The sequence below is a fragment of the Notothenia coriiceps genome, unplaced genomic scaffold, assembly GCF_000735185.1.
Source record: "Notothenia coriiceps isolate Sejong01 unplaced genomic scaffold, NC01 NC01_scaffold00018615, whole genome shotgun sequence".
Classification (NCBI taxonomy): Eukaryota; Metazoa; Chordata; class Actinopteri; order Perciformes; family Nototheniidae; genus Notothenia; species Notothenia coriiceps.
In genome coordinates this window covers 27,864-40,452 of record NW_011351316.1, presented here as the reverse complement: position 1 = coordinate 40,452, position 12,589 = coordinate 27,864, and the positions used below count along the sequence as shown (strand labels likewise).

General features: G+C 42.1%; 2 protein-coding genes across 2 annotated transcripts in view; both read left to right on the top strand.

Moving 5' to 3' along the window:
* Window positions 1-12,589, top strand: part of nop53 (NOP53 ribosome biogenesis factor) — a 22,016-nt gene that overhangs the window by 7,650 nt on the left and 1,777 nt on the right. Inside the window, exon 5 of the mRNA XM_010777770.1 lies at window positions 3,537-3,542. Coding sequence (XP_010776072.1) covers window positions 3,537-3,542 — 6 coding nt within the window. The remainder of the gene's footprint in view (window positions 1-3,536; window positions 3,543-12,589) is intronic.
* LOC104951134 (cytosolic phospholipase A2 gamma-like) lies at window positions 8,217-10,756 on the top strand. Its single transcript, XM_010777767.1, has 7 exons — window positions 8,217-8,275; window positions 8,754-8,840; window positions 9,381-9,464; window positions 9,596-9,750; window positions 9,837-10,008; window positions 10,089-10,271; window positions 10,362-10,756. Exons 1-6 carry the CDS (start codon window positions 8,248-8,250, stop codon window positions 10,259-10,261), a joined length of 699 nt encoding a protein of 232 aa, XP_010776069.1. The 5' UTR covers window positions 8,217-8,247; the 3' UTR covers window positions 10,262-10,271; window positions 10,362-10,756.

The following is a 12,589-nucleotide window of genomic DNA, read 5'->3' as shown; positions in this document are numbered from 1 at the left end:
ACCAATCGCAGCAGAGCCAGCCAGCTAACCAATCAGAGCAGACTGGGCTCTGGTTTCAGAGAGAGGGTGAAAAGAGGTGCTGCAGCACAAGCAGTATAGAGGTTTCTGAACATTAAAGCATGGACATGTCACAGAGATCCTTTAAATAACACACTGAAACATTATGTGTGAAAAGATATATTAAAACATGAAACCAGTAGAGCAAATGCACTACACTTACAATCAACACTTTCATATTTTTTTTTCACGTATCATTGATTTTCCATATTAAATTGTTAGCAGTTGAAATTGTCTGAAAGGGTCAAACGGGCCCCTCATTCAGTCGTATGTACACCGTTCCATTAGGATGTCTTTGTGGCTTTAAAACGCTGCCCAGCCTCTTGAGTTCAGCTCCTGTGGTTTGAGGGTCGGCATTTAAGTGATCTCTCTAAAAGCCCTCTTCTCCTGATACTTCACTTTGAGTCTCCTCTTGAACCTAAGAGATGGGGGGAGGGTAGAGTAGAAACATTAATAAACAGACACCGTTTTAATCTGTAAACCACTGAGAGGCTTTGAGGAGACGTTACGCAAGAGGTCCTTACTTGGCTCTTTCTCTGGGTTCGATCAGGTTCCTCTTCTGCATGCTCTTGAAGCGATCCTTGAGGACGCTGCCCTCTGGCTGCAGAGTACCAGCATTACAGGGGGGGGGAAAGCCCAGAGACATCCATGTGAGACAAAATATCACTCTGCACAATTCCCACACAAATTATAAAATCCCGTTCACATCACAAAGGCTGCTTTGAGTTTTACTCAGAGCCATAAGGGCAGGAGATAAGAGGGGGAAGCAGGGAATTTTCCACCGGCAATTAGATCAAATGAAACTGTAATGACGCCCGGGGGAAAGTGGGTCGTGGCAGTATTAGAGAACAGGATCAAGCTTAGAAGACAATACACCGAGTAAATGAAGCAAAACTCATTACAGATAAAAGACTCGTGTCCTCACTGACAGGTTGACACTGGATAAGCTCGTGAACATTAAACACAACCAGCGAAGTACCTTGAGTTGTCGCAGGGAGCCGGCCAGCTCGTCACTCAGCTGGACCTCCAGGTCCTGAGCCTGAAACCTGCAAAAAAAAGAAACATTAACTACCGTAGAGTGAATGGAACTAAATCAAGCTACATAATTATACAAGTGTGTTGAAAGGGTACTGGAGGATGCAATGCCAATTACTTACGCATCTACAGCCAACATTATTGGAGAATGTAAAATACATGATATAGTCATTAAAAACAACAATGTGGCAGTTTTGATATCTTGATATGTGACCTTGGGCCAAACTGGAACTCGCAGGGTTCAAAACGTCGGGCACAAAGTCCTTAACAATTCATACTTTGTCATAATCATTTAAATCTTAAAATACAGTTTTAATGTTGCAGTAAGGTTTTATAAAACATCCCATTGGAAAAAAATGTATCACAAAGATTTTGAAAAAAACAAAACACCCCTCTCTGAAAAAGTCTTCCTATTGTAGATGTGTTGATTTCCCCTTCATACATATGAAGAAGGTTTCATGTTAACCTCAGATATGATGACCTCTAGTGGTGTTAGATGATCCTACAGCAGGACAATTGAAACCTGGGCTAAAGGCAGAGCAACAGCCTCAAGTATCTTGTTGCCTAAAATCTGAGAAATGCAATCAGGGTCATCTGAGATTTAGCTCGGCTTGAAAGAGGTTGGTATTTGTGTAGTTTGTTTGCATTATTGGACATTTGCAATCCATCCATCTTAAGTGTTGCATACAAGTGGGACACTAATTTGTCATAACATTGCACCACTGGCTAATATATCCCCTGATAAGCCAGAAAAGCATGCATACATCTTACTATCCTGGTATTTTGGCTTTTCTTTACATACATAGGTGCTTTCACACCAAGTACTTAGTTCATGAGAACTCTATAGTTCTGATGAACTAAAGAGCCGATGGCGTTCACACCGGAATAAGTTCCCGGCGGGAAGATTACGCAAATGAAGCCGCTGACATCACTTCTTCTTCTGCTTTGGCTTTACTGGCAGGACGCAAACAACTTCACGGAGTATACTGCCAGCCGAAGTCCCCGGAGTTAGGGACTGGCTTCAGTAGAAGCTGCTGGGACTCCCAGCAGCTTCTACTGAAGCCTTCGAGTAAATCACCAGAACGCCGACACCTCCTCATCTCCACCGCTCCCATGTTTTCTTTTGTGTTGCCATAAGTTGGCCTCTCTCCGTTGGTGTTAATTTCTCTGCCGGGGCTAATGCTAACAATGCTAATGCCAGCAAATACAATGGCGGTTTCACAAAACTTTTACGGGGCTTGGTTTGCAACCCGCCCAGNTGGTACAAGAGGACAGAAAGGTTACCTTGAGATTTCCTTTTCCTACAATGTACGTTTTAGTGCATTTAAATGGTCTGCAATGGTTAAAATCCATCTCTATTAGAGATGGATTTTAACCATTGCAGACCATTTAAATGCACTAAAACGTACATTGTAGGAAAAGGAAATCTCAAGGTAACCTTTCTGTCCTCTTGTACCAAACTCCACCTCCTTGTGTCACTTAAAAAAATGTTGATGGCCAAAATGTTAGACACCTTAAACCTAATCTCTACTCAAGGTCTAGTAAACATAATAGGGGCCACTTTAATATGACTGTATCAGATAAAGGTTTTCTGGAACACAGCTAAGACCAAGTGTCAGTGTGTCACTACTTCACATCTAGCAATCAACAACTTTATTAATCCCGCGAGGGGCATTTGGTGATGAGCAGAAGCTTCTGTCATGTACACAGGAAGAAAACACACAGATACACCCGGGAGCACAGATGTGGATCATTCCAATTTACACGATAAATAGTTAATTGTATCACAGTAATAAATCAAGTTAAAAGCCTTTCAAGAATTTGTTTGAGTGCAGAAGGGATGAATGATGAGTGCGCTCTCAGTTATTAATCAGTCTTGAGTTTCAACTAACAGCTTGAGTGAGTAACTCGGTCAGACGTTCGACATGTTATCATCACCTGCAGGGATATTGGTGATGTTTAAGACTGCTATCAGTATCCCTGATGGTTTTTCACAGGCCCTTGAAAATCTTTGAGAAATGCAAATTTGATGGAAACAAATCGAAGAATGACGTGTTGGAAAATAGATTTATTTATGGGCCATTTTAAAAGTGCCTGCATTTATATTTTGTGCATGACTTTTACAAACGTGTATATATGCCGTGTTAGAGAAGGCAAGGGATTGCATTACTTCAGCCAATCGAACGTAGCACCGTAAGTCTACTCTTCACACATTTAAAAGTCTCGCTTTTTAATTGTCAGGTTTACAACAAGAGCTAACTTTGACCCAAATCTGAAACTAGGTTGTGTTGGGTCTTGATTTTTGCAACATTGGGCTTGAAACATTCCATTAAAGGTTGTATTGTGCCCTGCATCAATCAAATCAGGTGTTGTCATAAACCATTCAAGACATGTCCAGCAGAGTCTGTCTGTTATAAGCTGCCGTGACACTGAAGCAGGTGCAGCAAAAAGTGTTGGACAGTGATTACAAAGTTAAGAGCAGAAGCGACAAATGTATGCATTTTTAATCCTCGTAATGAGATCACTTGATTAAGTGGAGATAATTGAAGTAGATGAATGAATTTTTTATTCTTAGGTGAGAAAACCCCAGACAGATGGGCTTGAGGAAGTTGGCATGTGATAATTGATTCCAACCCGCTGGCTTAAAACCATAATTGCCTTCAGTGTCATGCTGGTGTGAACAAGGAAGTGCGCGCACACACACACACACGCACCCACTCTCTCCCATGGTGCCTGGAGCTACGCCAAAGCCTCTTATCCCTTAATCAGTGTGAAAATGTAATCTTTACCTTCAGAAGCCCCCCACCCACCTCGCAATCGGTTGATCCCCTCGTGTTTGCAAGACTTGGTGTGTGGCGTGAACCCCGGACCACCTCGAATTTCAGCCGCTTATCAACGTCTTCATGCCAACTACCTGCTGATGAATTAACCTGCAGACTCATAAAGCCACAGTTTGGCCCCGAGGACCCTCCTTCATTAATTTTGTAATTATAGGATTTGGCGCAAAATGCCCCATAAGAGTCGTTTGAGGCTAATGTGAATTCGTTACATTCACCACCACATAACGCCATTGATTGAAACAATAAAAAAAACTACCCTATTAATGCACACTTGGAGGAAATGTACATTCTTGTTGTGCGTGTCTAACCCCCTACCGACTTTAAATGTTTTACTTGTATGTTTTATTGATGAAGCTGATTCTTTTTATACATGTACCGCTCCACTTCTTTATCCATGCACAACGGGCATATCCACAACATATCAGGATTTTAGTCAGCGGTAGTGAGAACGTCTTCAAATGGAAAGGTTGTCGGTTCAATCGCAGCCCTTGAAGTCAACATGTCGATATGTTCTCTGGCAAGATACTAAACCCCAAGTTGATCCCGATGACCAAAGGGGGTGTGTGTGTGTGTGTGTGTGTGTGTGTGTGTGTGTGTGTGTGTTAGCTCCCCATAGCTACATTGCATGGTGCCCCTGCCTCTGTGTGAATGCTGACTTGTTTGCAAAGCTTTTTGAGGAGGCGTAAAAGAGTGCGCTATATAAATGAAGTCCATTTATTGTTTAGTATTATTGGCATACTTACAATATTTACTATTGGCACAAAAAAGTACGCTCGTGGCAGTAAGCCTATTAGTTTCAGGTATTTGTTGTTAAATCTTGAAATGATAACTGCACCAAAAAGACCAAGGGAAAAATGAATGTGAAACAAACACCATGAACACGTCTTAAGTCGTTTTACCCAAAACCACAGACGTCAACATGTGAACAAGTGACTTTGATTCATCCTCTGTGGACCACGAATATCTGTGCGAGAAATCAACCCAAAAGCAGTTTGAGATATTTGTGTCTTGACCGGAGTTGTGGACAGACCAATTGGATATATTGTATTGTTTGTAAGAGCAGGGAATTGGTGTTTTGTCAAAAATAGTATACAGAAAGAAATATGTGGTTTATTGTCAACCTAATGGTGAAGAAAACCCACTATGATTCATCCTCTGTGGACCATGAATGTCAGTTGGAAGTTAAAGAGTAATCCATCCAATAGTCGTTGAGAGCATTCATTCTAATATTGTATAATTTAAAGAGCAGGAAATGGTCGTTTTAGCTCAAAATGAGATGTGGTCTCTTGCACGCTAATGCCAGACGGTGGCAGATTGCAGCAAGTTTTTCTTTTTTCTCCGGTATTCCTCATTCTTTCATCTGTTAGCCAACATGTTGCCAGATTGTCTCTGCATGGGGTAGGGAGGATTACATTTGTTGTTGTGCAGTCGCTCCTTACCTCCTTAAGAATAAATTACTCCTCCTCCGATCCTGGGATCTGGGGAGAAATGGAGGAAGCCATTGAAACACTCAGCTGCTGTGTGTGTGTGTGTGTGTGTGTGTGTGTGTGTGTGTATATATATCATCGTGTGAAGCTTGTTTGACACGCAATGTGGCCTGGCGTTAGCAGATACTGTAGTTTTGCACAGGTAGAGTCATGTGAACACAATGAAGTTCTTGCCTTTTTTTTTACACTTTGCAAACCTTTTACAGAGGCCCTATTTTGCTGTTTGGGGTTTCCCCTCTCCTGTAGTGTTGTATAGGTTTTGTGCATGTAAATGGTCTGCAAAGGCTAAAATCTCTCCCACATACTCCCTCCTATTGGCCTTATTCAGTCATTATATTGTGTCCAAATGCTTAATCGGTGATTGTTTTTAATATCATCGCAAACTGAATATGATTGGGGGTTCATTTTCTTAAAACATTTGCTAAACATTGTCCAAAAACAGAGCTTTCCCCAAAATGTCACCAACATATGTCATTCGGGTTTAATTAAAGGTGGGGTAGGAAAGTTTGAGAAACCGGCTCGAGATACGCTTATTGTTATATTCCATGGAATGCTCTTAAAATCCCGATAGCAATGAATATCTGAAGTGCTTTGACAAAAAATCCATAAAAAAATGTCATCATCTGAGCCGGCCTAAAATAACTGGATGGCCTACCTGCCTGTCAGCCTTCCATCTGTGCACAAACTTATCTCGTGCCCTCATTGGTCATGTGCGCGTTCGTGTGTGTTGGAGGAGAGGGCTCTGTAATGCTGCGTTCACACCGGACGCGATGCGAATATTCGCTTTGCTCTGACTAAACGCTCAAGTTTCACCGCGGCTGCCAGCTGTGTTTACTCTCATCCTTCAAACAAGACGCACCGGCTCGGGAGCTACAACTACAACAAAATGAACATATTTTACGGTGATTAAATTGTAATACACGTTTCTAAATGATGCCGACGTAACAACATACTGATACCGGTTAGTAAAAACCATGAATTAATGCTTTGACAAGTCTGCAGACAGACGGCAGGAGAAACACCTTTTAAAATGCTTGTTTTCTGAATGGAGATCGGATCGATCAGGCTAAGCTAATGTTGAATATGCTCCGTCCACACTCACAACGACGGCCTACAGACATAAATAAAGCAGCGACTGTATTCGCCATGACACAGAAAGTATGTGGTTTGTACTTGTTTAACTTTTGTCCAGTTTCTAAACAGATATGAGGAGCTGTGAGGTCTGAGTTTGTGCTAACGGCTAATGTGTTGATGTTTTCTGGTTGAACGTCAGTGACGGCAGGCTGAGATCCTCACCGCTGATTGGCTTCCGCGAGAACGCTTGACCTGAATTTGACGCTCGAGTTGAAAAAATTGAACTCTCGCGTTTGACGCGGCACCGTTCAATCGCCTCAATCGCGTGATTGCGTCCACCGCTTCATCCGCGCCGTCGGATTGAATTTGCATCTGACGCGTCTCTGCATTGACTTTACATGCAATCGCGCCGCCCCCAAACATCGCATCGCGTCCGCTGTGAACGCAGCATTAGTGTTTACTTGCTGTCTGTTTTCTTTGGCTTCCTTTTCTTCACTGGGGAAAGTCAAGCCATCTTGAATCCAAAGTGTTCTTGCTATCCAGAAATATAAAAAAGTATATTAAAAAAAAGAATCCACTGTGTTTGCTGACGGGGGGAAACAAATATTTATTTTTGGCCCCGTTGACGTTCAATTGACCGGACTTCATTCTGCGGATTGATATGACCGCACATAGTCCCTTGATCAGTGTGTCCTGCAGCGGTCCGCAAAAAGAGCAGACCACAGAATGACTACGGAATTTACCAATCAGCATCAAGTATGCCGTAAAATAGAAGAAGAAGAAGAAGAAGAAGAAGAAGAAGAAGAAGAAGAAGAAGAAGGTCTAGCCGGCGCCGGGGAGCAGTTGGGGGTTCGGTGCCTTGCTCTAGGGCACCTCGGCAGGGCCCAGGCACCTATCTAGCTATCAGTCCACTACGTAGTTTTTTTGGTCGATCGGGATTCGGGGCACGATCCGGCGACCCTTCGGTCCCATGGGCAAGTCCCTACAGATTGAGCCACTGCTTTAACATAATCTCAATTTTTTAAATGTAATACGTTTTTAAATGCCTGCTCTACCAATCCCGGGTTTGGCAATTTGAAAGAAATGCACTTTTACCCGACAAAGCACAGTAACGATAATGCTGTTGTGGAGTGAACGATCCAGTGTTTCTGGACTTTGACTTATTCTAGGGAATACGTTTAAGATTTATCAAACTCTGCAAGATCTTTTATAATTATTGCAGGCCTCCAACATTATGAAAGTACGATCAAAATATAATAACCCTACAGTTAAATCTGATCACTTGTGATTTATTCTTCCTACAGCATACCAAAGTCAGTATCAGGTGATTAGCTTAGCTTAGAATTAACGGGGGTAACCTGGCTCCTTCACAAGATGAAAAAAATCCCTTACAGCACAAAGTCACACATATAAATATATATGAGCTCTATCTGACGGTATGGTGGCCTCTGGCTTGTTTAAACCCAGTCCTTTGTGCATATCAAACTAAAAGCTAGAAGCTGGTACTGCAGCATACTTTTTTTTTTACAGTGTGTGCATTATATATCTGCTTTGTCATGCAGGTATAATGACCAGCGCTATAGCAGATGAAGAGAAAATGCTAGTCTATTTCCCTGACTGGATGAAAGGTAAAAAAAAAATGTTTTTCACTCAAATTCAAACAAATTAACAAAACCATTTTTCATGACAGTAACTTACCGTGTGTGTGGGTGTGCTCAGGTCTGTTGGGTTCGGTTACCACTGCTCTGTCTAAGATGGAAAACATGAAGAAATCACTGGACGGTAATAAAAACAACAAAGATTGTGAAGATGTACATAAGCAGTTTAGGGGTCATCAAAATGGCTCAACTGTCAAGGATTTGGTAACCGATAGGACCCAAACGCAGTAAAACACAGGAAGCTGGTAATACAATTAAAAATCTGATAAAAAGAGGGGGACCAGACCAGGTAAATCAAAAACAAGAGAAAACTAAACATGTAGAAACCAGAGGGCACGAGGAACAGGAGCAGAAATGCAGACAGGAACTTGGGGAAACAGGCAGGAACATAGACGACGATCTAACAAAGAACACAAGGGAAGACAGACCAAAATACACACAAGACTGATCACAGAGACAACACACAGCTGGAGAGGGGGGGTGACACAATCAGCCAGTCAGGAAGTAAAACTGGACAAGACACAAAGAGAAAATACATTTCAAAATAAAACTTTAAATACAAAAACTATCATGACATCAACAATGAATTTTTATTTTTTAAGGGATCCTTGAGCAGGGGCGTCAGAAAGTGATGGAACCGTTACAGACCTGGAGCGATAGTCTAAGTGAAGGACCAGTCCAAGAGAAAGGTCAGTTCTAATATTCTATTGATTGTGCTCTGCAACCTTTTTACCAAAGCAATTGTTTTTTTAGCATCTGTCCCACTGCTGGCACAGAAAATACTTGAACTAGAGGGAGGATTTATTCTCAATCATAATTTCTTTGATTTATTGATTTTTGTAATATTGGATTGGGTTTTATTTTACATAGCAATGTTTAACAGAAAGCTTTTAATCCAAAAACTTGATTCAAGCAATACTTTTTAGTAATCTTTTAGCTCAGCATCAAACCACAGACAGACACAGAGCCAACATGGTGGATAATTGAGCAGCTAAAGAGACAGAAATGTTCCATAAGAGATTGTTGAGACCAAAGACAGAGCTACAATGAGAGGGCCTATGTCATTAGATGAAAACAAGCACAACGCCCACTGAATCCTAAAGTTTCTTCATAACTTCTGCATTGATTGGAAGATGTTTTTACAGCTGGTTTTGCTGCTGCCAATTGACAAACAACATATTTTAATTTCAAAGTAACTCGCTTCATTTGGTTGTGCTCTGTTTTCACAGTCTCTTGGATGATCCAAAAAGGCCTCCCTATAATTGGAAACTGGGAATGGGGAACAACTGAAAACTTCCTCTACCAATACCCAGGTGAACTTCTGTCACCAAGCCTAAAACCTGTACATTAATCACATTTACAATACTGCGATTTTCCAGACAGATGGCCATAACAATCAACAAGAACGAGCAGTTGCTATATTGTGCTGTGTGTTGCTGGGAAGGTGCTGAGGTGCCGTCATGCATCAGCGGAGAGGAGCATCTGCAGCTGATAGACGGGGGTTTGATGATGAACATGCCTTTCCCCCCCTTCCTGGGTGAAAAAAGAGATGCAGACCTCCTCATCGCTCTTGATTCGGGGTCTAGTCAAACCTTCGAGGTGAGGCAGGGGGCTTGCTGGTGTTTTGTATATTGATGGAGCCCCGGTCTGGCGGATGCGTTATAAACTTGCTGTTCTCTGCACAGACGCTGAGTGAGGCCAGAGATTACGCAAAGGCAATGAAGAAGCCTTTCCCAGAGATAGACGACAGGATCTTTGAGGCGAAAGACTGGCCGGAGGACTGCTATGTGTTCGAGGGAAAAGAGAAGGAACCCACCATTATTTACATTCCGCTCTTCAACAGACACAACTGTAAAGGTTTGTTGCACCATAGGACACAACACAAAACTCTGATGTCAAATATGTTCCTGGTGCTAAATGATTTTGTTCTGGTCCAGATGTGGAGGAAGTCCAAGCAAAGATGAAGGAGTTCTCCACCTTCCAGCTTCCCTTAAACCAGGAGAGGATTGAGTTTGTGTTGGAGACGGCGAAAGCTAACATCAGGAACAACAAGGACACTCTGCTTATGGAGATTTACAAGGCCTCTCGTCGCAGACACAAGAAGATGTAGGGCAGTCAGTGTAAGTGGATAAATACACACCAATTAATTAACAGATTGACCCAATTGACAAAAAAGTAGTATACTAATATCCTTCTTTTTCTTTCGACAGGTCTTCAGTAGTCTGACCTCTACCTTAATACCGTTTTTTCCACACAAACATTGAGGCATTGATGGGAAAACATGTTTCCAATGATTTGATATATGATCCAATATTTTAGTTTTAATTATTTATTGCTTAAACACTGTGTTAAATTGTTTGATTTCACATTCACATGCTATTTATGGTAGAAATGACTCTTTATTGCGTAATAAAACAAAATAGACCACAAGTTCAACATGTTGTTCCAAAGTCTTTATTGATGTGCTGATTTCTTTGACAAAATATTTCTTATTCAAAATGACAACCCTTCAACTGGGCAGCTGCAAACCGCTTACACAGATAAACAAGACATCACTTCAGTACACGTGGCCGTGCATGGACACGGTTGTCATTCACCGCTCGACGAGTTGATAGTGTCACCAACCCACCGACAGCGATGAATGTGAACCGGGAACCTGCGCTGGGGAAAGAGAGGGAGGGGGGGTTTTCCCAGAAAGGAACCGAACCGTGGAATAACAGATGGATTGTTGAGCTTTAGACCAAATGTAGAAAGTAGTTAAGACCAAATTCAACAAGTGACTTTTCATTGAACAGCCAAATCTGTTTCCATTTTTTACCTGTCTCGTACTGAGGTGTCAACTTTAGATCATGTGACTTTTAGGTAATACATCTTAAAACAATAGAGTGCTGCAATGATTACGTATTTTTCCATGCCAAACCAGAGGTTAGCATCCTGGAGTAAAGCAAAAGGAATTTTTCCTTTGGAATATTGCAGAAAATAAGATTTGTGGCAAACTTACATGTCCACTTGTATATTATTTGAAGCGCTAAGCGCTAGAAACAAACTACATCATGGTCGCATTACTTCACGTCGCCACCGCTAAGCTTAAGGTGGCTATGTTCTGCATGATGACATTAAGTAGTCTTATTTAGACACTTGTTAGCAACCGCTGTTTTATGACACGTAAAGATTCAGACATGTATGGGGTATTAACTGACGTATTTATGATGTAGTACAAAACATAAACATTTTTGTAAACTTGTGTTAACCACAGAGCTTATTTCGGGAATCAAACCAAAAACTCAACAACAAAAACCCTGACTTGGGAGGGAGGGAAATGGTAAAATGTTAACTTATTTCTGGGTTTAGGACTCATTTCTGGACAACTCTATACACACATTCCTATCACAGCTCTAGTGCAAGATTTGGGGAACAAATTGAAAGTCCACATATCATTTCAGCCTTAAAAGTCCCATGTCATGGCCATTTCTACTGATCATAATTATGTGTGTGCCCAGGCTGAGTTCCGTGCTGTCTCGCCGAGCCCACACCAGTGACCCAGCTCACAGTGACCAGTGACCCAGCTCACAGTGCTCCTCGCAGCAGCGCGCCTCGCAACGTCCCGCCGAGTGTGTGTGTGTGACGAATTCCGCGGATTGGTCCAAACGTAACGGCTCCGCGGACGTAACTACACCCGAAATACGTCACTATACCCAAGAAGTAAAAAATGAAAAAAGAGAAATCTCCAACGAGGCGTTCTGGGGCAGCATAGACAGGTCTTTTCTGTGTTAGAGTTTTACTCGCTACAGGGTGTACTTTGAGGGTTTGTGACTCTGCAGACCGTTTACATGCATAACAAGCTACATAAAACACAAGGGGACGGGTAATAACCAGAAAAGCATGACATGGGACCTTTAAGAAAAGTTAAGAAAATAATTAATTACTTAAAGGTGGGGTAGGTAATTTTGGAGAAACCAACTTGAGTGCGCTAGAATTTGAAAATACGCAACCGGAAGAAATCTGCCACTTCCTTACAGAGCCCCTCCTCCAACACACACGAACGCGCACATGACCAATGAGGGCACGAGATAAGTTTGTGCACAGATGGAAGGCTGACAGGCAGGTAGGCCATCCAGTTAATTTAGCCGGCCCGGCTCAGATGATTGGTCGTGCTTTTTACAGCGCCACGGCTTCCACAGATGACATGTTTTTNGCTGCTGTTTTAAATTGAACTATTCACATCTCACTGTAACTTGTATTCATGTATTTTGTCTTTTAAAAATGGGGTAGGTAATTTTGGAGAAACCGGCTCGAGTGGCTAGAATTTGAAAATACGCAACCGGAAGAAATCTGCCACTTCCTTACAGAGCCCCTCCTCCAACACACACGAACGCGCACATGACCAATGAGGGCACGAGATAAGTTTGTGCACAGATGGAAGGCTGACAGGCAGGTA